The 25,319-nt window shown below is 36.1% G+C and overlaps 1 protein-coding gene and 1 pseudogene across 2 annotated transcripts; both read right to left on the bottom strand.

The window, feature by feature from the left end:
• Nucleotides 1–480: 480 nt before the first annotated feature.
• LOC114389294 lies at nucleotides 481–3,461 on the bottom strand. Of its 2 annotated transcripts, none has more exons than XM_028349934.1 (5): nucleotides 3,324–3,461; nucleotides 3,018–3,117; nucleotides 1,030–1,091; nucleotides 885–943; nucleotides 481–794 (listed from the first exon to the last, which is right to left on the bottom strand). In XM_028349934.1, the coding sequence occupies exons 2-5, from the start codon at nucleotides 3,095–3,097 to the stop codon at nucleotides 777–779; spliced, it is 219 nt and encodes a 72-aa protein (XP_028205735.1). In that variant the 5' UTR covers nucleotides 3,098–3,117; nucleotides 3,324–3,461; the 3' UTR covers nucleotides 481–776. The 2 variants fall into 2 exon arrangements, with proteins under 2 accessions (XP_028205735.1, XP_028205736.1); XM_028349935.1 differs by having other exon boundaries at nucleotides 3,018–3,135; nucleotides 3,324–3,434.
• A 1,833-nt stretch (nucleotides 3,462–5,294) lies between these two features.
• Nucleotides 5,295–6,688, bottom strand: LOC114389831 (annotated as a pseudogene).
• Between the last annotated feature and the right edge of the window lie 18,631 nt (nucleotides 6,689–25,319).

The following is a 25,319-nucleotide window of genomic DNA, read 5'->3' as shown; positions in this document are numbered from 1 at the left end:
AGCCAATTGTTAGTTCGTAAAAGAGAAGTGGCCTATCCAACACTTTTCACCACTCAAAATTTTAACACAAAATAATAAGAGGAACTAGTTAAGCAAAATGGATCCATATGAAAATATCTTTATACAAAAAATTTCACCACTTAAAACCTTTCACACAATTGTGCCTTTATCATCTCAGTTGTATCTTTACAAAAAAAATATTAAATTTGTATGACTCTTATTATTTTCTCTGTGTGAATATTTTAACTCAAATGGATCCATATGATTCATATTTCGACAGTAAGCTTGAATGAAAATTTAAAAATGAGTTAATGACATTCAAACCCAACATAAATTACATTGAGAAATTAAATGAGAAACGTATGCAAAAACAAGGTAACAATTCTAGACAACATGCTGGTGAAAGAAGTCGCTTACAAATGATTTGGCAAGAGGCCTATTTGTGCCCTGAATTCACCTAGGATTCCCTAGAAGAACAAATTGAATGTAATAGGTATCATTTTTATTCAGTAATAATCCGTCCTCTATAGTTTCAAATAATAAGGCAAACTAATATTGGTGACAAAGTGATAGTATCGTAAACTAGCAATAATATCCTCCTAATCCTGTTTTCAGTTCACCAAGCAAACTGAAAAACCCTTGCATCCCAACTTTTGAGATCACGAGTTAAGAACCAAAATATATTACAACAAAAGAAATTTACAAAAACCCAGCCTTGTCACCAGGAACATCTTTGGCTAAAGAAAATCAGGACTCCATTAGCAAGAATACCAAAATTACTGGTTCTTGAATGACTGGAAGAAACAAAAGAAGAAGGAAAAGTTAAATGATGATAATCACATTGTCAATAGCTGATTTAAATATTAGTTTTTTCAGCATACAACCTCCATATTTTTTGAGATGTCCTTGATCTGCTCAGCTAGCTCCTGCCTCTTCTGAACAGCTGCCGGAATATATAACACAAGTGTGAAACTGATCTATTCACATGGTCAATAAAACATCAAAAGACAATCATTTTGGTCCTATTACCTTTGTTAGAAATATCTTCAATTCTTTTTGATGTCCTCACTGCAAACCTCTGAAATGCAGGGCTGTGAAATCACAATGAAGCATTAACATAATAAGGTCAGTAAACAAAAAAACAAGAACTAAAAGGGTAAAAGAATTTTGTGTAAATTTAAATGGATAATTCAAAAGCTGGAACGCCTTGGACATTGAATAGACCAGCATTCTAAAAATGTGTACTTGATTTGGAATTCACAAGGCAATAATTGAAGCATATCATGGATTGGAGACTAGGGACCTGCTTGATTATTATTCTCTTAAAAAAATCTTTAAAAACCAAAAAATGAAAAAACATCTTTTAGGGTGCACATATTTTTTATCTGATTATTTTGAAAACTTGTCCTCCATAATTACTTTTAGACTAAAAAAATTGGGAGCACATTTTAGTTGTTTTTGTATCTCTACTCCCACCTAAACCCACCCAACCAGTACATTTTCCTCTGCATGCATCACTGGTTCCCCACAGCTGCCAACAAAACAAAGGTTTCCAACCTTCATGAAGCCTAAGCCTTAGCCTTCAGACAAACTCCGAACAACACCAATGTACTAAAGAGGGGGATCAATGCCTTTCAATAGGACAGGGTGTTCTGCATTAACATAAAGTTGTGCAGTGGAAAGAAAAAAGCATTCCGTGTCATACGGTAGGAGATTTACAGTTTGAGTTGGATTACAATCTTTGCCTCAAATAACATAGACTCCCATGAGGAGATTGTCCAGGAGAATATGTCTGAAGAGAAATAGATAGGTAGAATGGGAAAACATTTCAGAAGACGATGCGTGTCCTTGATCATTCAAAACTTGTTTTCAGAAAAAGTATCAAACAAATTTAGGAATATTTATACTCTATAAAATATTTCCTTGAAATAATTCTTAAAAACAAGAAAACAAAAAAGAATCAAACAGTCCCTAGAAACTAGAAAGATGCAATCTTGAATGGATTGATGGCATGCACATATAACTGTACTCAAATGCCTTCACAGGAAACAACACTCAGCATAAACATTCAACAAAGAAGCAAGTCATCTTGAACAAGAACACAGCTATAAAATTAATAAAGCCCATCAGATGCAAAAAAAAGGGAGGGAAAATCGAGGGAAAAATTGGGTTGGAAAGCGTGGAAAACGAGGGCAAAGATGGGTTGTACCCCTGGGCATAAATCATACTATTGGCTGCAGCAGTGGGCACGACATAAAAAAATACGCAATGCTCACAACCTGTAGCATTAACAGGCTGCAATGTTAAGATGCTATAATAGCACACGATTGACAAACCTGATGTCAAGCTTTTCTGTAATTAATGAATACTTCCAAAACATAGAAATTGAAGTTAATTCTACTAATCAATGCAATATTATAGCTGGGTCATCCTATGGGTTGTTTTCATGCACAGGCACAAATATGGTTGATTCAAGGTTTCCAAATTTTCCATATCTCTCTTACTCCTCTTGTTTGAGTCCGTCAATCCAAAATCAGAGTGTCGGCAATAAAAAAAATCTTCAAAAAATATGTTTGCTCCAATCAACACAACCATTTTTTTTCCACCAAGGATATTCTCCACCCCATCAAAAACTAATTGCTCTCAAGCCGTAGAGATCACTAAGTTTTGCCTTAACAAAACACAACGCAACCATATGATTCATGTACAATCCACATTAAAATCTAGCTAAAATTTCTAAAAATCAGCACAGGAAAAACTAATACAACAAAACGCATATTACCAATTATCATAGGAATATATGTGCCCATGCAGCAAACCATTCAAACACCTTAAACTTACAGTGCAACCATGTTGCCCAGGAGACACTTAAAAAAAACTGAAAAATCCCCAGAACAGAAATTTCCGACAGCCAGAGAAGGAAGCATACAACCTCAACAATCAAACGCATAGATCAAAAACAAAATTATAAAAATTAAAAAATATACAATTAAAAAGTTGTTGCATCACGTACGTACCTGTTGGCAAGCCCATTGACAACCACTTCATTCACCACGTAAGAGAGAACCCTCTGCACGAAATTCGCACCACCGGCCATGATTATTTCTCAGCTTCAAACTGCAAGCGATTCCAACGTTACCCAGAAAATAAAAAAAACGCAAAATCGCCCGAAAATTAAAACTTTTCAGGTAGCTATCAACAATCCCTAAGTTTTCTTTTCTAATCCTTTTTTTTATCTGATGAGAAAACAAACAAGCGAAGAAACTGGAGAAGAAAAACAGAAATCGAGAGATGAGAGTTGAAAAGGGTAATTAATCGCAAACCTTGATTGAGAGGAGACGAGGGGAGATTGATTGAAGATGTTTCTGGAATCAGAATAAGGCGGCGAAAGGGCATAAACTGAGCGTTGAGTTTCGTTTATATTGGTGCCTTACACTTCTTGACATTATATTGAAACGCTAAAATATTTGGATGATTTTTAGGATAAATTTTTATGAGTGCATGAATTATTTTAATTTTTTAATTTAGTCTTTATTTTTAATATTTAATTTTTTAATTATTTTTTACTGTAGTTACAATAAATAACTACACGGAATTGAGTAATGACTCAAAAATTAATATTGTCACCTTCTATTTAGGTTTGTATTGGTATTTTTATTTTTTCACAAGCCTATTCCGTTACATTCAATAACAACTTTGCTTTGGACTCACTCAATTGACCTAGATAATTAATTTTTCATAATCAACAGTTAAACAAAAGGATCCAATTAAAAACTAAATAGAAGTTTAAGAATATAATTGGAAATAAAAATAGTCGAAATACCTATTTAAAAACAACAAATAGAGACCTAAGAACTAGCTTAACCTTGTTCTAATTCTCTATACAAATTTAATATATATATTTTTAGGAATTTAATTTGTTTTTAGTTTTTATATTTTAATAAAATATATGTTTTTAGTTTTTAACTAATTGGATAAAATAATAATTTCTAATACTAGGAATATATTTTTTTACACACTCTTTTAAACACAATTTTTATTTATTTATTGTAATTTTTAATACATTCTAACCAATTAAAGATAACATGTTTTTATCACTCCTCTTAAGATATATATTACTATATTAGAATGAATGTGCTAAATATTTTAGCAGTAGTATGCTTTAATTTAGACGAAGTTAAATTTACAAGATAAATAATTTTATATATTTTACAATAGTTAATTATTAATTTTAAATATTTTTTTTTGTAATTTATTAAAATGATTAATAAAAGATACAGGTGGTACGTGCGTCTAGCCAGTATTAGTAACTCGGTCAAACCACCCACAACCATTTATAATTGACTGGGGGAGTAACTTTCTCGTTTGTTATGATTCACAATTCTCCGAGCATAAAGAGTAAAAGCAATTTGGGGTAAAAGAGTAACTTTTTTGTACTATTATTCAGGTAAAGTGGTTGAAAAAAATGTTTAAGCATGTAGTTATGTAATCAAAATCATCCTAAGTCTGTCTTTGATTTAGGAGTAGAAGAAAAAAAAATAGAAGAGAAATTTTGTGAATATATGAGATTCACACTTTTTATATTTTATTTTAATTTTAAAAAAATTCTTTTATTTTCATCATATCTATTTTTATACTCTAAACTAAGCATAACATAAGTGTTTGTAAGTGGAGTAGAGAATTTTCCTATCAAACTAAAATTAAATTTACAAATCTTTATTCTTCTCTAGTTTAATTGAATTTCTTATTTCATTTTGGGTTAAAACAATTTTTTAAAGTTATTAATATTTGTACATTTAATTACTATAAAATAATCATTTTATGAATATATCAATGTTGTCATGGAATTTATTTAGTTTTCATCTTTCTTAACCATGCCCCAAATCCAAACTTATTTTCAAAGATCACATTGAAAAACTCTTTTGATTTTTACACAAAAAATAAAGTTTTGCAATTTTTCTTATTTTAAATAAATTTAGTGACGGGACAACTTGTGACAATAGGTCATAAGCTATGGAATTTCAAGATCTTCCTTTCACTTGCATTACATTCACTGTGACAACAAAGGTAGGCTGTGTAGATGTCAGATGACTATGTATGTATAAATGTAACATGGTGACAATGTGACCCTTTTTGGTTTCACAACGTATTCTATTGTCAACTCTATTCATGATGCACGTATATTTATATCACACAAATGGCATTTCAACTTGAATGTACACAAAACCAAATAGTTGACATCTTCATGTCACAAGAGTTAAGAAAAAAAGGGGCATGAATCTTTGTGTAAGATATTATATATTTGTTTGTTACAACATAGCCAAAAGTATTTGATTCCACGTATTAGGAACTCCAGGCAAACACCACTGTATGTAATCTGCATTTTGTGGATTAGCCCTTTCCTCTTCAGTCAACAATTTCCCTTCGGTTTCAGTGTAAACTGAACAATGTCCATCAATTCTGTACTCTGATATCTGTGTTATGTTGATGAATGTCACTGGAACTTTCATTTTCTTCGTCACTTTTGCCACCACACTCATTATTCTCTTGTCAGAACCAGTCCCCCAGTGCTTCTTTTTCCTCACTAGCTTTGTCTCATTGAAGCACTTCACACCTTCCATGTTGCCCCAATCTTGGCTTCTGAGAAGCAACACATTTGACTTGTTACAATCATGAGACATTTTACTGAGACATAAATGAAGCAAAGAACAACACTTGACTTATCATGAAAAATTGATTTTGAAGTCATCTAATTTATGTTTGGATTTTTGTTCTAATAGTAAGTTAATAGTAAACTTTAGTATAATTTTTTTTATCCAATGCATAAGTTACCTAAATTGCTTCAACTTAAAATCAATTTTTTAGATTTAGAATCAATTCATTTATGTGGAACTAAGCATGTGAATATTTTCACCTAAAATCAAGTTAGATGGTATTTTCAACGTGAATCCAAACACACATTTAACTTATAGCTTAAGTTGTTGCTATAAAAAGTTTAACTTCATTAAGGTTTCCTTAAGATAGAGAGACCTTGTATGTGTTGGTGACATAGTGGTTGAAAAAGACTCGTGTTTTGTTTGGATTGATGGTTGAGTCAATCCAGTTGGCCCACGTTTTCAAAGCTAACTTGTAAGCAACTGGGGTGTCAAACTCTTCATACCCTTCTTGTCCATTGGCAAATGAACCCCATCTGAAATTTGTAAACTAGAGGTTAGACATGTTATCTTGCTTTTGGCTAAAGATAAAATGCTGCAAGAGACTGTTGAATGCTTGTCATGAACAACAGAAGAAGAATGACGCACATATCATGCTGCTGATTTAGTAGTGAGTATCCAAGAAAGCTTACATTGTTTTGATCCTAATACCACTCATCCACCATACATAGGTGTTGAAAACAAGGATGTCCACGCCCATCCAATTTTTGGCTCTTTCAGCTATGGCATCCACTTTTATTATCCTTTTCTTTATATCTATGATGTCAATGTCACTGTTGGACTCCACAAGATATGGAACCCAATAGAATTCTATAGTTGCATTGTAAGCCTACGAAAGCACAGATACAAAAAGAATGAGCTTGAGTTTTCCAAAAAAGAAACATGATGTGTAAGAGTTAGTGCGGTTATTTGAAAGAATTCCTTCTAGTAATAGCTTTTATTGTGTTAGTGTCAATTACCATATGCCAAAACATTATTTACATCCTCAAGTCAACCAATGAAACTTTCTGCAAATTCAGAGGAGGTTGATGTTTTAAGAAATCAAATTTAGGAATTAAATGAATCACTACAAAGACAAGAACAAGAGCAACTAAAGACGAGACAAGAGTTGACTCAAACCAAAAATCAAGGATCCACAAGCATTGCATCCTCAAGTCAACCAATGAAGCTTTCTGCAAATCCAGAGGAGATTGATGCTCTAAGAAATCAGATTAATGCATTGAATGAATCACTACAAAGACATGTACAAGAGAAACTAGAGATGAAGCAGGAGTTGACTCAGACCAAAGAACAAGTAATAGCTTTAATGCAACACTTTGGATTTGTTGGTTCTTTGTGTCCATCTTCATCACCTCAACACAATAGTGTAAATGACGATGACTATAGTGACACTATTAGTGATCATATTGATTAGAGTTGTATTTGATATCTTGCTACATTCTTTTAAAAAGGTGTGTTGAGGATGATAGTGACACTATTAGTGATCATATTGAATGCGATTGTATTCTTGCTACATTCTTTTAAAAAGGTGTTGCCTTAACATATTCTCTTTAGTTGGTTGTTATTATTTCTTTATTTGTTTTGAAAGAGATATTCCCTTAAGATTCTCTATCTGGTTAAGTTCTTCAGTTTTTCTTTCATTATGATGCATGGCATGGTCTGCTTAGCGCCATAGTTATCTTCTTTAGCTTGTTGCTGGATCATGTTGGAATTTTTACTTATTCCTCTAACTTCTTTCTTTTATCTGTTTATTGGCATCTGTAAAAAAAGATCTTTGTTTATTGACGTATGATATATGTTATTAGATTCATTGTTTAGAATGACACTACTGACTAGACCTTGGGCTAAGTATCTTGTACAGTACTGTCTCAGTGATGGAGATCTCGAGTCATTTTTTTCTGTTGCCGAAATTGAGTATTCAAATTAGACCTTTTTTCTCTGTGCAGAGAGGGCGCCTGCAGTTGCTGCCAAATTCACGTTCCTAATTCTATATCTTCTTCTTTACGTTTTTGGGTTTTTTATTTTTACAAATATCTTTGAAGGAAACAAGATTATGTTGTACATCTTAACAAGATTTTGACAAGATATGTAACGGAAATTTGTTCTTGTTAAGGGATATTAGTAAGATTTTATCAAAGTACACAATACAAACTTGATTTTGTTACGTATGTTTACAAAATCTTGCCAAGATGTAAAATAGAAGCAAGTTTTCTTCGTGTATCTTGACAAATTCTTTCCAAGACATACTACAATCCCACAAATACATTTTTCTCCCTTTTGTGTTGCATTGGAGCAGTCTTTTTATCAAGTGTAGACTGCACTCTTTATCACGGTACCACTAGGATTTCTTTCCTTTCAAATACCATTGTCCAACACTTATTCCAATCTAAATTTTCTCATTCATTCAAATCAAGTGATTGAACACAAATGATTAATGTGCTAAAGTTAAGGGAAATTGTTTGGGTATTATCTGAGTTTGATCCTTGATAGAAATAATTTTTTGTCAGATTTTACTTCTTATATCAGATAAGTATTCTGTCAGGACAAGAAGATACTTGATGCAATATATCCTATGAAACTGAGTACCCTCTCGACCATATACCCACATATTACATACAACATGTCTCAACCTTCAACATATACAAGTGATGAATACCATTCGGCCATGATTACTGTCAATAAACCTGCTTAAGGGTAATTACTTGGTTAAAAGTATCTAAGCAAGATTAAGAGGCGTATTACCTAACAGGTAATCAGAACATGCATGCCCATAGACCCAAGGCTCAGTAAGATAAGTATATAAAGGGAAAAGCCCCCAAGTAGGTGGACTGATTCACTCTTGAGTATTCACTAGATATCATCAACAAATCTGAGCTAAATCCTTACTTCGTTACTTGAGCATTAGAGTGTCTTTTGCAGATACTCCTCCTTGCTCTTTAGGACTTGTACGCACTAGAGACATTGACAAGTTGTTATCAGAGAGACCCATCGGCACAGTAGGAGACCCTTTTGAATAAGGGTAAATGTCTGGTCCATTTGTGACAAGAACATTTTGGCACACACTGTGGGGTCGAGTAAGATATATCTTGATCCCAAGATATTATGGCGATAACGAGAACTGGAACAAACACAATAGCAATGAAGAGATTCATGTTGAGGACCATACCAACTTGTTTTTGATAGTGCGTTACAAGCTCAAGTCTCGAAAATGCACAGGCATCACGCCCAAGTTGTTGCCTTTCGGTGTGAGAATGCCCATCTACGTGAAGTTCAGGTCATGGAAGCATGAGGCTAACCCACTTGAAGGATGAGAAGTTGAGTTAACCACAATCGGCTTACCCAAAGCCACCAATTTAAGTGTACATCCAGAGGACGATCAAAGAATGCTATATGGTCAGCCTAAGGTTACACCTTCATGCAAGGATGGAAGCCCCAAAAGTCATTCACTATGTGGTGGTTAAAATGAGAACCAAAGAGGTGAAGGAACTAGAACTCGATCTGAGAACTAACGATGACAACCAGGTAAAACTGGTAGAGGAGACATCCACTTTCCTGCTCAAACCTAAGAAGGATAAGTCACTCAATTACGAAACCAACTCTCTAATGACGACCGTAGACGAATACAATGGGTTATCAAAGAGCACACTAACTTATTCGCATTGCCCACGACAAACATGCCTGGTTTCAATCCAATCTTTCATCGTCATAAGTTAGCTATATGTAAAGATGCAAAGCATGTTGCCTAGAGAAAAAGAAAAATGGGAGAAGAGAGTTGTCGAGCAGTACAACAAGAAGTGACCAAGCTGATGGTGGCCCAGTTCATCAGGGAAATTGACTATTCCACTTGGCTTTCCAACGTGGTCATGGTAAAGAAATCAAATAGAAAGTGGAGGATGTGTACAAACTACACAAATCTAAATCAAGCATCAACTGCCTGGTCAATGGAGCAGTCATAAATAAATTGTTAAGTTTTCTAGATACATATTTTGGCTACAATCAGATAAAGATGGACCCAAGGGACAAGGAGAAGATGACATTTATCACCAAATTCGTAAACTTTTGCTACAAATTTATGCCATCCAGACTTAAAAACGCTGGAGCAACGTATCAACATTTGATGGACAAGGAGTTCAAGGGTCAGCTTGGACGAAATCTAGAAGTTTATGCAGATGACATGATGGTCAAATCTAACGATTTGGAAACCCACATTGTAGATTTAGAAGAAGTTTTCAGCCAACTCAAAAAGTATAACATGAGGCTAAGCCTTGAAAAATGTTGATAACTGCTAATTATGAGTATATTTTGGGGTTAAATTACATAGGAATTTGTAATTTTTCTCTCTTAATTTTTTCTTTTTGAGCAAATAATTGTTAAATTAACATTATTTAAGTTTTTGTGTAGAGAATATTAAAAGTGATGAATTTATGATGCTTAGTGAGTAAAATAAAGTCCAAAAAAGCAGGATAATTAAGGAAGGCGAGAATAATTAAGGAAAGCGAACTAATTAAGGAAAGCAAGATAAATTAAGGAAAACAAAATAATTAAGGAAAATAGAATAATTAAGGAAAGCAGACCAATTAAGGAAAACATGACTAATTAAGGAAAGTAGGCCAATTCAGGAAAGTAAAGACAAACTTAGTGTAAGAAGCCTGTCAATCTGAACTTATAAAAGAAGAAGAGAGAAGTAGGAAAACACACACAGAAATTCCAAGAGAATACAATTTTTTATAGAAGACAAAGGCTAGAAGAAGGAGAAGCAAGCATTGAGAGTCATTCTTTCCCTTCATTCCCTTTCTTATCTTTTCCCCATTTACTAAATATTTCCATCTTGCAATTGTAAAGCCTCATGACAATGTGAGGCTAAATCCCCTTTGTTGGCAACTTGGTAGTCAATTACTCTTGATGTAATTTCTCTTCCTATCTATTTATGAATATTACATTTGCATTATCTTTTTTTGTGCTTAATATTATTGTTTGTGGCTTGATCACCCATTTGCATGGTAAGTTTTAGGGATAGCGTTGGGAAACATTATTTTCTAATAGTACTGGGAAATGGTATCTAAATAAAGTCATCACTAGGGATATGTTGATATTTGTTTAGCCTATTATACATCTATATTCTTAATGCAATTTACTATTTTAGCTTTGCAAAGGGATTTGGGAGAGAAAATAGATAAATTAGGTTCTTTCATGCAGGGGACCAAAGTTAGAGTATACTAGTAGATGCAAGTGTAAATTGGAATAATTATAAATAGAGAAAAATCATTAAAATTACATCAAAGAGTAGTTATGGTAGGCTAAGTTCCCAACATTCTCATCTTCCGAATTTCCTTCTACAATAATGTTGGATATTCTCATCTTTTATGTATTTAATTAATTAATTTAAATTCTTGTTTAATTTCTCCTCTTGTTTGATCTAATTTTTTGCCAATTTAAATTATTGTTTTTCTCATAACCATTTCAAATCAATTTTATTTAACTTCTTTTATTAATAAAATATTTATCTACTTAGGTACAAACAAAGTCCCTGTGAATTCAACACTCGAACTTCTATTTTAACTTTACTACTTGGGACACATTGGTGCACTTGCCAATTCGTTAACAAATATTTCTTTGGGGTAGAAGGGGGGGAGGTTTATGATTTTCATGCTAATCAACCAAGGAACACACACTAACCCGGACAAGTGCCAAGCCATCTTGGAGATGAGGAGTCCCCGGAATGTGAAAATAGCTTAAAGACTAGTCGATAGGATAACCTCCTTGTCATGATTTTTGTCAAGAATTGCAAAGAGGGTAAGACCAATTATGAACTTCCTCAAGAAAACCAATAACTTTGTTTACCTTTTGTCAAAGCCTGACACCAACAAAAAATTGATTGTCTATCTTTTGATCTCGGGTTAGACCGTAAGTGCAATACTAGTACAGGAAGAAGAGAGTGAGTTAATGCCAATATATTTTGTGAGCCAAGTACTACAAGATTCAGAAATGAGGTATACCAGATGATGGAAAAGGTAACCCTCGCACTTGTTAAAGTTGTTCACCATCTTCGCTTCAAAGCCATAGGGTCCCTATTCAGACTGATGGCCCTATAGCCAAAGTACTACGCAAACCTAAGCTGGTAGGACGGATGATGGCATGGTCTATTGAACTCTCAGAGTATGAAATTGTTTACGAGACAAGAGGGACAGTCTGGGCCCAGGTGGTGGCCGAATTCGTCAACGAACTTTACCCTTCGTAATCACATTTTGAGTAAGAATGGTGGACAGTGCATGTAGACGACTCCTCCAACTAACATGGAAGTGGAGCTGGGGTGATCTTAAAATGACCCAATGGCATGGACCCACTCAATCTTTACATTTCGGCTTCAAGGCCACATGCAATCAGGCCGAGTATGAGACTCTCTTGATAGGACTAAGATTTGCCAAAGAGGTCGGTGCCCAAAGAGTCTGGAGCGAAAGTGATTCTAAGATCGCCGCCAAACAGATAAACAAAGTGTTTCAGATCTAAGATCTGAACTCCTAATGTACTATCGCACATTTAAAAGACTCAAGGAAGAGTTTGAGGAAGTTTAGGTGATTCATATAAGCTGAGAAGTTAATGACAAAGCCGACGAGTTGGCTTAACTTGCAACTTGACCTAAACCTTGGTAACTAAAAACATTCACACTCCATTTGGTTCCCGAACCCAACATCTTGGGAAAAGAATGCTTACAGGTGGAGGAAGGCCCTTCGAGATGGAAAAAAGAGATAGTCGAGTACTTAAAACATGAGACACTCACAATAGACAAGGGAAAGGCCAGAAAACTAAGAACGCAAGATGTTTGGTATACCTTAGTGACTGATAAACTATATAGGAGAGGGTTCTCCTCACCGCTACTCAAAATGTCTTGACCAAGACCAGGCTTACTACGTTCTTCGAGAACTACATGAAGGTGTTTGTGGTATGCATTCCAGGGAGAGAACAATGGCCATAAGAGTTCTGAGAGTCGAGTACTATTGGCCTACTTTGAGGACGGATTGTTCAAGGTTTGTGAAGAAATTCCTTTAATGCCAAAGGCATGGGAATTAGATAGATCAGTCGGTCGAAGAACTGCATCTTATAGTTTTCTATTGAATTTCCCCTACAATTACTTTTTGGTCCAATTTTCCTTTATACAAATATGTTCAACGAAAATCCGATTCGCCGAAAAGTGCACCGGGTCATCAAGTATTTAAAATTAAAATGGAGTGATCTGAGTATCGAACTCAGGGAACTTGCTTATTAGACAAATTTTTATTCAAAATTAAGGCATTGTTGGAATAACATTGATCATGGATGGTTAACACAGAAATAAACTACTTCTATGGTAAAAACAATAGATGCAAGTATGTAAAAGTTGACAGCAATAAGTAACAAGCGTTGGGTCTTTCTAACAAACAAGCTGATGCATATGAAGATATTTTTCTAATCAATCATGCTTTTGTGTTCTATGTTGTAGCCTAAAATACTAAACCTCGATCCCTCGTAAGTTTAGACTAATTTAACCTAAGCTTCGTCCGCAGATCCCTTTTGTAAGACTAGGCTTAACTTAAATAGCATTATCGTAACAACATATTCAGAAAACCAAAACCCCAACAATCCATCCCTGGTAATGTGGTTATTCAGTCCTGCTTCTATCAAGTTCTAAGGTAACAATACATTTCCCAATGCTAAAGTCACCTAATTGTACACACAAATGGGTGATCAGACCAAAAGCATGCAGAAATTAAGCATTAAACACATAAAACACAATTAATTAGATATTAACGTAATTACATCAACTGTTCCTTAGAAATTCCTAACAAGGGTGTTTAGCCAGCCATTACAGAAAAACCCTAACACAAATGAGGTTGAGAGTACAAAATAATTGTTCCTTACACAAGAAGGGGGATCCCTTCTCCTCTTCTCAGCACCTCATAATCACTCTGCAGCTCACTAATCTCTCTCTAATTGAAGAACCCTAGGCTTCTCTGCAAAGCTGCTCTCCTTTTGCTGCCTCCAAAGTCTCCATCTCGAAATTAGCACTATGGTGTCCTTGCTGTGGAATTCTGTACTGCTTGCTAAAAATTGTGTACCCTAATTCTACACAAGACAGGCTTTAAATAGACTCTGAATCCTCGACGTTGCGCTTAGCGCCACCCTTGCACTTAGCGCAAGTTAGTGGATTTGGGCTTGGCACTAGTCATGCACTGAGCCTGGCTAAAGACAACCATCCTGCTTAGCGAGCAGATCTCGCGCTTAGCGCACGACCTTGAAATCGATGCTCTGCCAGATTCTTCTGTCGCGCTGAAGCTGTGCTTAGCGTCGGATGCGCGCTGAGCGCAACTGCTTCCTTTAGCACCTCAAGATTTTAGCCTCTTTTGACCTGAAATTGTGCAAATTTTATCATTAAATCACATGGGAGATACTCGAGAGATAACTATAACAATAAAGCAAGATTTATTTACAAATCCCTATAAAATAACTATAAATTGGGGAAACTATACAAGTTTTGGAAAATGTTTTCTATACAAAAGTTAGTCATATAAGACGACTAACATTTTCCCTTGGTCACTCGCTGTTTAGGGATTGGATATTCTCGGACCCTTCCCCACAACTCTAGGGCAAAGGAAATTCATGCTAGTTGCAATTGATTATTTCAAAAAATGGGTGGAGGCTGAACCACTAGCAAACATCACAACCTAGTCCACCCAAAAATTCTATTGGAAGAACATCATTACATGTTTCGGAATTTTGAATACGTTGGTCACAGAAAATGGCCTACAGTTTACAGACCGAAAGCTCAATGAATTCTTGAGTAGCCTCGGTATCAAGCATAGGGTGACATCAGTGGAACACCCTTAGACCAATGGGCAAGCCAAAACGACTAACAAGATAATCCTAGGTGAGCTAAGGAAGTGGTTGGATAGAGCGAAAGGAAAAAGGGTCAAAGAGCTTATGAAGGTCTTATAGGCATATAGATGCACCCCAAAATCTAAACCTAGGAAACATCTTTTCAGCTAACCTATGGGACGAATGCCATCCTATTGGTCAAGGTTGGAGAAGTCTCTCTCTAAAGGTGCTACCTCGCTAAAGCCAAAAATAATGAAGCATTGTGAATAGAGTTGGACCTTGTCGAACAAGCATGAGAAGATGCAATTGTCATGACTGAAGTCTGCAAGTAGCGCATGACCCAGCGCTTCAACTATAAACTAACTCCTCGGCAGTTTGAAGAAAGATACCTAGTATGGAAAGCATGAGGAAGCCTGAAAGGTCCCATCAAATGGAAAGTTGGCGGTCAACTGAGAAGGTGATGAGGACATGACAAGGACTAAGGGCAAAGAACTTTTAGAAGGACTTGGAGGACCTATGCTAAGGGCTGGAACAAAGAAGGCCAAGGAAGCTCTTCAACAAGTGTTAACCATGCTATTTGAATTTAGGCTCAAGTTACAAGTGGAGAAGCTTCGGATTGTCAATTGCACTATGTTCCAAGAAGAGTAGAGGGCGTCACCTTTGTTGAGTGGTTTTATTAGCATTTTGTTAGTTGAAATAAAGGCCCAAACTTGGGTTAAAGTGGCTGTCAATTCTCTTTGGATTTGCACCACCATAGGCTTGTTTTAATTTAAAGAAATTAAGGTTTAATAAGGTGGAAACTCTAGTTTAATTAGATATAATGACACCATCAATTGGATTTGCACCAAGAGTTAAGCATTTTTCCTTATGTTTTTGTGCCTTAATTCTAGTTTAATTAGGTATAATGACACCATCAATTGTTGTTATTGGTGATCATTTGTCTTAATTCTAGTTTTAATTAGGTATAATGACACCATCAATTGTTGTTATTGGTGATCATTTCATCTTCTCACTTGTGTAACAACCTTGATGTCGTTCCTATTTATGGCCTGCACATTTTCTAATAATAAACATACCTTAAATTGAGTTTTAATCACCTTCTAAAGTGTGAAAGTGAATCTCCTTAGTTACTTGAGTGATTCAAGAATTTGGTTTATCAAGGAACACCACCTTGTGTGTGACACCAATTCCAGAGGAGTGATTCTTCCAACCACCTTCTTCATTATCCCTCTTCATCATTCTAAACCTTCATTCTTTAATCCCACTTGAACATCATTGTTATCATCTTCATTCTCCATCCAAACACATTCAGACTTTGAATGAAATCCCTTCCAGTCAACCCTCCATAAACTTGCCACTTTTTCTCTCCTTATCCATTCCATTTTCTGAATGTCATACAAATAAAAAAAAATCTTTGAAGATCCATCCTCAACCCTTATGCAAATGTGTTTATATCATTTTGGTTATCAGAGCTCTAGTTCAAGGGTTTTTCAAGATTGCTTGGGCTGAAATTTCTTGGTAACATCCTTCTAATTTCTTCTTTGCCATGGCTGAACCATTGCAAAAATTAGGCCTTTAATTTATTGTTAAAAAAAGGCAGAAAATTATTTTAAAAAAAATTATTTGTGCTGAATGGTTCATGCTATAATAGTTTTCAAAAATTCTTGAAGGTAATATAATTGGTTGTTAGAAGGTTTGAATTACCAAATTCTAAAGTTTAATTCCTTCAAAAAAAAATCCCATTGTATAGTTGTTGGAATTTTTTGCCCTTGTTCTAAGCCTTTGTTAGCCTAACCTTAGGCCTTTTCCTTGTCACAAATTGGTGGTTGAACTTTGTTTAAACTTTCTCTTGAATTGCTTTAGAACTCAAGGAGAATTCTAGAGTGGAAAAATGCAAGAGTGCACAAAACTGAAGAAAAAAAAGCCATATTTGAGAGATACACTTGAGTGTGGTGAGGTTCTATTTTCTTTATAACTATTATTATTTTTATTTTGAATATGTCAGGTGGTGGTGAACATCAATTAGATGGGGCACAAAGATTCTTGTTGAATGCTCTCAATGCTCAAATGCAAAGACTATTGAGAGAGAACAACGAGGAGTTGTATGAAAGAATTGAGCTATTAGAGAATTGTGAACGTCATGAGGAAGAAAGGACAGAAGGAAATGGTGGTGGTCCAAGGCTAAACCGAATTGAAGGAGTGAAGTTCAACATTCCTCCCTTTAAAGGCAAAAGTGATCCGGAGACATATTTGGAGTGGGAGCTCAAGATGGAGCATATCTTCTCATGTAACACCTATGAGGAGGCCTAAAAATTAAAGCTAGCAGCCACGGAAATCTCAGATTATGCTCTTGTGTGGTGGAACAAATTGCAAAGGGAGAGAGCTAGAAATGAGGAGCCTTTGGTGGAAACTTGGATTGAGATGAAAAGGATCATGAGGAAGCGATATGTGCCGACAAGCTATCCTAGGGACTTAAAATTCAAACTTCCAAAGTTGTCCCAAGGTAGCAAAGGCGTTGAGGAATACTATAAAGAAATGGAGGTGTTCATGATTCAAGCCAAGATAGAAGAGGATGAAAAGGTAACTATGACTAGATTTCTTAATGGTTTAAATAGTGATATTTGTGATGTTGTTGAGTTGCAGGAAATTGTTGAAATTGAGATTTGCTTCCCAAAACAATCCGAGTAGAGCAACAATTGAAGAGGAAAGGTATGGTCAAAAGGAGTTCCACTAAGTATGGTTCTTCTAGTTGGAAGGACAAGAGTAAAAGGGCTGCCACCTCTAATGCAACACCTATACCGTCAAAAAGTCCTCCAAAATTCCAAGAACAATCCTAAAAAAAAGCCGGGATGTCAAGTGTTTTCGGTGCCAAGGCTTGGGACATTATGCATATGAGTGCCCTAACAAGAAAGTCATGATTCTTAGAGATAGAGAGTACATTAGTGAATGCGAAGTTGAAAAGGGGAAAGAGAGTGAGGAAGATGAGGAGGAAGTGGAGAAAACACCAGAGGGAGAATTGTTGTTGATTAGGTGGTTACTTGGCCATCAATTGAAGTCTATGGAGGAAAGTCAAAGAGAAAACATTTTCCACACTAGATGTTTGATCAATGCAAAGTTTGCATGGTGATCATTGATGGAGGGAGTTGTACCAATGTGGCAAGTGCAAGACTTGTGTCTAAATTGAATTTAGTCACAAAACCACATCCTAGGTCGTATAAGCTTCAATGGTTTAGTGAGGATGGAGAGGTGCAAGTAAGGAAGCAAGTGGAGTTGGATATTTCCATTGGAAAGTACAATGATAAAGTTCTTTGTGATGTTGTTCCTATGGAGGTCATCCACTTACTCATGGGGAAACCATGACAATTTGATAAGAGGGATAATCATGATGGTTTCACCAACAAGATCTCTTTCACGCATCAAGGCAAAAAGATAGTGCTCAAACCATTGAGTCCACAAAAAGTGTGTGAGGATAAAAGAAAAATGAAAGAGAAAATTCTTCAAGAAAAGAGAGAAAAAGAAAAAGAGAGTCAAACACTTGAGAGTTCAAAAAGTCAGGACAAAAAGAGGGAAACATGAGAGGAAAAAGATGAGTGAAACACTTGAAGTGAGGGAGAATTTACTAGCTACAAAAGGAGAGGTCAAAGGGTTGTTTCATTCAAAACAACCCCTATACTTGTTGATTTTCAAAATTTATGTTTTGACCACTAACACTTTTGACAACTTTGAATTTCCTTCTAGTGTGAAAACTCTTTTGCAGGAATTTGAGGATGTGTTTCCATCAAGTGTTCCAAGTAGGTAGCCACCATTGAAGGGAATTGAGCATCAAATTGATCTCATGCCGGGAGCTTCTTTGCCTAATAGGCCAACTTATAGGAGCAACCCTTAAGAGACCAAGGAGATCCAAAGACAAGTGGAAGAACTCATTGGTAAAGGATGGGTAAGAGATAGCATGAGTCCATGTGTTGTCCCGGTAATTTTGGTTCCAAAAAAAGATGGTTCTTGGAGGATGTGCTCCGATTGTAGAACTTTAAACAATATTACCATTAAATATAGGTATCCAATACCTAGACTTAATGATTTGCTTGATGAATTGCATGGTGTTTGTTTCTTTTCCAAAATTGATTTGAAAAGTGGTTACAATCAAATAAGGATTAAAGAAGGAGATGAATGGAAAACCGCTTTCAAAATAAATATGGATTATATGAATGGTTAGTTATGCCTTTCGGTTTGCTAATGCACCAAGCACTTTTATGAGATTAGTGAACCATGTTTTGAGAGAATTCATTGGTAAATTTTTGGTGGTGTACTTTGATGATATCCTTATTTATAGCACAACCCTTGATTTTCATGTTGCACACTTAAAATCGGTGTTGTGTATGCTTAGGAAGAAACAATTGTATACTAACCTTGAAAAAAGAATTTTTTGCAAAGACCATGTTGTGTTTCTTGGTTTTGTAGTGAGTTCCAAAGGGGTTCAAGTTGATGAAGAAAAGGTCAAGGCTATCCAAGAGTGGCCTACACCTAAAAGTGTGACCGAGGTGAGAAGTTTTCATGGCCTAGCAAGTTTTTATAGGCTATTTGTGAAGGATTTTAGTACCTTGGCAGCACCTTTGAATGAGGTCATTAAGACAAATGTTGTTTTCAAATGGGGAGAGAAACAAGAAGAAGCTTTCAATGCTCTTAAGCAAAAGTTAACCAATGCCCCCATACGTGCTTTGCCAAATTTTTCAAAATCTTTTAAAATTGAATGTGATGCTTCAAATGTCAGGATTGGGGTTGTATTGTTACAAAAAGACCATCCAATTACTTATTATAGTGAAAAATTAAGTGGTCCTGCCCTTAACTATTCTACTTATGATAAAGAGTTGTATGCCTTAGTGAGAGCATTGAAAACGGGGCAACACCATCTTTATCCCAAGGAGTTTTTGATCCATAGTGACCATGAGTCCCTAAATTACTTAAAGGGACAGGGTAAGCTAAACAAAAGGCATGCCAAATGGGTGAAATTTCTTGAGCAATTCCCTTATGTTATTAAACATAAAAAGGGAAAAGGAAATATTGTTGCAGATGCCTTCTCAAGGAAACACATTTTGCTTTCTATGCTTGCAACAAAAATGATTGGATTTGATTGCTTGAAAGAAATGTATGAAGGAGATGACACCTTTGATGAAATCTTCAAAAATTGTGAAAAGTCTTCTAAAGATGGTATTTATAGATATAAGGACTAGCTTTTCAAAGAAAATAAATTATGTGTGTCCAAGTGTTCTACTAGAAACTTGCTTATGTGTGAAGCCCATCAAGGTGGGTTGATGGGGCATTTTGGGGTCCCAAAAACCTTAGATACATCGAAAGAGCATTTTTATTGGCCTAACATGAAGAAAGATATGCAGAATTTTTGTGAGCGTTGTATTGTTTGTAAAAATGCAAAGTCAAAGGTAATGCCTCATGGTTTGTATACCCCTTTACCAATTCTGGATTCTCCATGGATTGATTTATCAATGGACTTTGTTTTAGGGTTGCCTAGAACAAGTAATGGTAAGGATTCCATATTTGTTATTGTTGATAGGTTTTCTAAAATGGCTCATTTTATTCCTTGTAGGAAATTTGATGATGCTAATCATGTGGCGGATTTGTTCTTCAAAGAAGTGGTGAAACTCCATGGATTACCAAGAAGCATTGTTAGTGATAGGGACTCCAAGTTCCTAAGCCATTTTTGGAGGACCTTATGGGGAAAGTTGGGTACTAAGTTACTATTTTCTACTACTTGTCACCCTCAAATGAATGGACAAATGGAGGTCGTGAAATAGGACTTTGGGTACCTTGCTAAGGACCGTTTTGAAAAAGAATCTTAAAAATTGGGAAGTTTGCTTACCTCACATTGAATTTTCTTATAATAGGGTTGTGCATAGCACCGCTAGTAGTTCTCCTTTTGAGGTTGTATATGGTTTCAATCCACTAACTCCTCTTGATTTGTTGTCAATGCCTAATATTTCAGTTTTTAAGCATAAGGAAGGACAAGCCAAAGCGGACTATGTGAAAAAGATCTATGAAAGAGTCAAGGCCCAAATTAAAAAGAGGAATGAGAGCTATGCTAGACAAGCAAACAAGGGGCGCAAAAAAATTGTTTTTGGGTTCACATGAGAAAGGAAAGGTTTTCAGAGCAAAGGAAATCCAAGCTTCAACCAAGAGGGGATGACCCATTTCAAGTACTTGAAAGGATAAATGACAATGCATACAAGATTGAATTGCCCAGTGAGTATAATGTGAGTACTACATTTAATGTGTCTGACTTAACTCTTTGGGATGTAGATGGAGAAGCCGATTTGAGGATAAATCCTTTTGAAGAGGGAGAGAGTGGTGAGGACATGACAAGGAATAAGGGCAAGAAAACTTTAGAAGGACTTGGAGGACCTATGCCAAGGGCTAGAACAAAGAAGGCCAATGAAGCTCTTCAACAAGTGTTAACCATGCTATTTGAATTTATGCACAAGTTACAAGTGGAGAAGCTTCAGATTGTCAATTGCACCATGTTCCAAGAAAAGTAGAGAGTGCCACCTTTGTTGAGTGGTTTTATTAGCATTTTGTTAGGTGAAATAAAGGCCCAAACTTGTGTTAAAGTGGTTGTCAATTCTCTTTGGATTTGCACCACCTATGGGCTTGTTTTAATTTAAAGAAATTAAGGTTTAATAAGGTGGAAACTCTAGGCTTGTGGCTGCCTCTTGGCTGACCAAGAGTTAAGCATTTTTCCACATGCTTTGGTGTCTTAATTCTAGTTTAATTAGGTATAATGACACCATCAATTGTTGTTATTGGTGATCATTTGTCTTAATTCTAGTTTTAATTAGATATAATAACACCATCAAGTGTTGTTATTGGTGATCATTTCATCTTCTCACTCGTGTAACCAACTTGATGTCGTTCCTATTTATGGGTTGTGCATTTTCTAATAAAAAACAGACCTTGAATTGAGTTTTAATCACCTTCTAAAGTGTGAGAGTGAATCTCCTTAGTTACTTGAGTGATTCAAGAAATTGATTTATCAAGGAATACCACCTTGTGTGTGACACCAATTCCGGAGGAGTGATTCTTCCAACCACCTTCTTCATTATCCCTCTTCATCATTCTAAACCTTCATTCTTTAATCCCACTTGAACATCATTGTTATCATCTTCATTCTCCATCCAAACACATTCAGACTTTGAACCAAATCCCTTCCAATCAGCCCTCCATAAACTCGCTACTTTCTTTCTCCTTATCCATTCCATTTTCTGAATTTCATACAAGTAAAAAAAAAACTCTTTAAAGATTCATCCTTAACCCTTGTGCAAATGGACTTACATCGGAAGGACCTTTTAGAGTTTGACACAATTTGAAGAATAGAGCTTACAAGCTAGAAGAACTATCCTAGAAAGTCATTCTGAGGACTTGGAACTCCACACATTTAAAATTCTACTATAGCTAGGTGCATTATTGCAATGGGTGTCATACTCTTTTTCCTATCTCAATTTTTTATCCCTATAATAATGTGAAAGGGTTTTTACCAAGGTTTTAACGAGGCGCACTCTGGCAACCAACTATTAATCAAAATTTTCTTATCTCTATCTTTGATTACAAGCTAAACACATTCATGTAAATTATTAATAGTTCCCTTCCAAGTACACTCCTAAACTAAGGTTGAACTTCGACGATTCATTAACATTTATCTCCTGATTCATTAGCAAATTATATTGCTTATGTTAAAATTTCTTTCATTTCAATTAAAATGTAAACTTACACTTGCACAATTTACTTTTATCATTTTACCACCAAAGATTGTGTTGGTCAAATACAAAAACAGATAAGTCAATCGACTAAATAAAAAACATAGTAAGCAAACCAATTCTTCAAAGGGAAATTCCATTAATATTAAGTTGAAAAATGAAAACAATGATTAGAAAAGAGATACACAAAAAATTTGTACTTGTAAACCTAAAGAACTCAATACCTAGGCCTTACATGGTCTTCATCCTCGACCCCGACACCTTTAGTATGTAAGTCCTTCGTCGAGGTCGTCAGCCTCTCTGGCTTAGGGGCAACATCCTCTAGAATGTTGTCAATCATCATCAAATCCCCATTGTAGACATCTTTGTTGATGTCAAACACACTTGGGTCAGAGACTTCACACAAGTGCATCACCTGCCGAAGGCAATGGTTGAAGCCCGCCTCATATGCATTATATACATCATCAAAAGTTTTTTGTTGAATCCTCTCTTTATCAACAACAACCTCATTTTTCTCCTTTTTAGCAACTGCCAAGGCTGACCGAAGCCTAGAAATCTAGCTATCCCAAGACCTAACCAAGGCCTCCGCATTAACATTGAGCTTCTCCAACCTGTTTGCCTCGATGGTCAACACAAGCACTTGATCCTCCAAGTTCTTGTTATTCCCAGGCAACTTCATGTTAGCTTAAAGTGGCGAGTTCAAAGAGTCATCAACCTTCAATAGCTGGTCCTTCAAGGCTTCACCATTCAAGGACCCCTGGAGATGCTAGGCCATAACCAAAGCCCTAGAAAGAAAGGCCCATAATGTAGCCCAGTTGGCGACATCATCACCCTTGGTTAGTACTTGCTAATCATGGTCGGGTTGATGAAACAAACCGGCTAAAAATCCTTAACAAAAAACCTTGGTTGGTCAGGGCTGACAAGTTGGCCAAGGTCCCAACACTGGTGGGATGGAATTTAAGCATTTGTTGCTTGAGTATTTTATCGTAAGAGTTACTATCCCAATGCTCCCAAATTGCTTCGGTGTTTATGGTGACTCCTTTTTTGTGTTGTTGCTTCACCTTGGGATCTTTGTTAGGAGGAGGCACCACATCAGCTGAAGCATCTCATGGCCCCGATGTTTGATTCAAAGGGGGATTCGGAGAAGGATCTCTATTGATGGCAATTCAGTTCCTACGAGCCAAGCGGAAGGCATTCATGTCGGCACCGACATGAGTCATGATTCCTACAAAATAATAGAAGTGATAAATGCACAAGTTAGAGTGAGAAATTGGCGCACACTTGAAAAGAAACATAATAACCCTCAAGATCCTGGACAGGTTCCAAAGATTGCAAAAGTGACACTAGAAGCCGAGCAGGAAGTTGCCGAGGGAGTGTTTCAAGGAACTCGAGGTCTCGACCTTCAGAAGCTCCTTTGGATACTTGTCGTATTGACGAAGGCATTGTTGTCAATGGAAGGGAAACAAAGGGTTGCCCGCCAAGTCATAGAAAAATTCTTCCCAGTGACAGGCCATATTGTTACTGTAAAATAACCAATTTTAAAATTCTTGTAAGAAGATGTGAAAATATGAAAGAGAGGACCCTTTGGTATCCAGATCAACGATATCCATTGAGTCTTGTCTTGTGGACGACTACAAAATTAGTGCAAGAAGAGTCCATGCATTGCCAACACAAGGCTATACAAGTAGAGTGCATGGAACGTTTGCATGGCCGTCTACCCATTTGGATAAAGTTGCATTGGAGGCATGTTTAAGATACAAAGCATGCCTGCTGTGATATCACCAAACGGGACCCTTACATGCAAATCACAAAACAAGAAATCATATATGTAAAATAAATCTTTGTTCGTCCTTTCTCAGTTCATGAACACAAACTCCGCAGGTGGAGTAGCATCCAACTTAACAATATAAAGTGTAACCAAACAGTACTTCGGTTCCATTATTGTACTAATCGACAACTAACTCAAAAGGTTGAGTAGATTTGACTCGTGGTTGTATTTGGAGAAGTAGGTACCTACCTCTCCATCAACCTAATTGTACTTGAGAAGCATAATAGGGGGAGGTGAACACTTATCCTTCAACATAGGGTGCTTCTTAGGCCAAGGTGCAACTTTCATGGAAGTCCCCTTCTCGACAGCAGGCACCAGCACTGGAGCTACAATATTCTCACTCACCTTTTTTAACAAAAGGCTCAAAAATGCCAAAAAGTCACAGACCCCTCAATGGCTGAATGGTCAATTGAACTTGAAAAATTCGACCCCAAGGAGTAAGAATCAAACGACACCTCAAAAACTTCGTTATTGTACCCATGAACCTTAGACTCATTATCGACCGACTCCCCTGACAATGAACCTTCGATCGAAACCATTATTACATACCTTAAAAAGAATTCTTTTATAAGACTATCCAGCTCAGAACAAAGGAGTAAATATAAGCAGTGAATAAGGTGCCCCCCTATTTATAGAGTTAGGCATGCCAAGAGGCCCAGCCAACAACCTATCCCACTGTTAGATAAAAATAAATCTACGGAGGGAAGAGATCATGAGATGTTCTAGTTCCCTACGTGAGAAGATGGAGAGACATGTGATTTAACCGTTACATCCACGATGTAACGGTTACATCATACCATTTAAAAAACATAACCATCGGAGAAGAAGATCTTAACTGCTCTAGCACAGAGAGTAAAGGCCTTCTTTTTGGTCGAGGATAAAAAAGGGCTTAGAGGGCCAGTATACCGGATAAGTATTCGATCAAGACGAGAGACACCTGATGCAATATACCCTATGAAGTCGAGTACCCTCTTAGCCATATACCCACATATTTCATACAACACATCTCGACCTTTCACATATACAAGTGATGAATACCATTCGACCATGATTATAGTCAATAAACATGCTTAAGGATAATTACTTGGTTAAAGGTACCTAAGCGGGATTAAGAGGCGTATTACCAAATTGGTAATCGGAACGTGCATGCATGTAGGCCCAAGGCCT

The sequence above is a fragment of the Glycine soja genome, chromosome 16 (genome assembly GCF_004193775.1).
Source record: "Glycine soja cultivar W05 chromosome 16, ASM419377v2, whole genome shotgun sequence".
Lineage (NCBI taxonomy): Eukaryota > Viridiplantae > Streptophyta > Magnoliopsida > Fabales > Fabaceae > Glycine > Glycine soja.
Note: the sequence above shows the minus strand (reverse complement) of the source record. Positions and strands in the feature narration are given on the sequence as shown.

What these genes read in the sequence shown, in the direction of transcription:
- LOC114389294 (XM_028349934.1), bottom strand. Translation starts at nt 3,097, where the DNA reads ATGGCCGGTGGTGCGAATTTCGTGCAGAGGGTTCTCTCTTACGTGGTG. An exon ending in GTCAATGGGCTTGCCAACAG is followed by an intron (nt 1,092 to 3,017) that starts GTACGTACGTGA and finishes GTGATTTCACAG; the next exon opens with CCCTGCATTTCAGAGGTTTG. An exon ending in TGAAGATATTTCTAACAAAG is followed by an intron (nt 944 to 1,029) that starts GTAATAGGACCA and finishes ATATTCCGGCAG; the next exon opens with CTGTTCAGAAGAGGCAGGAG.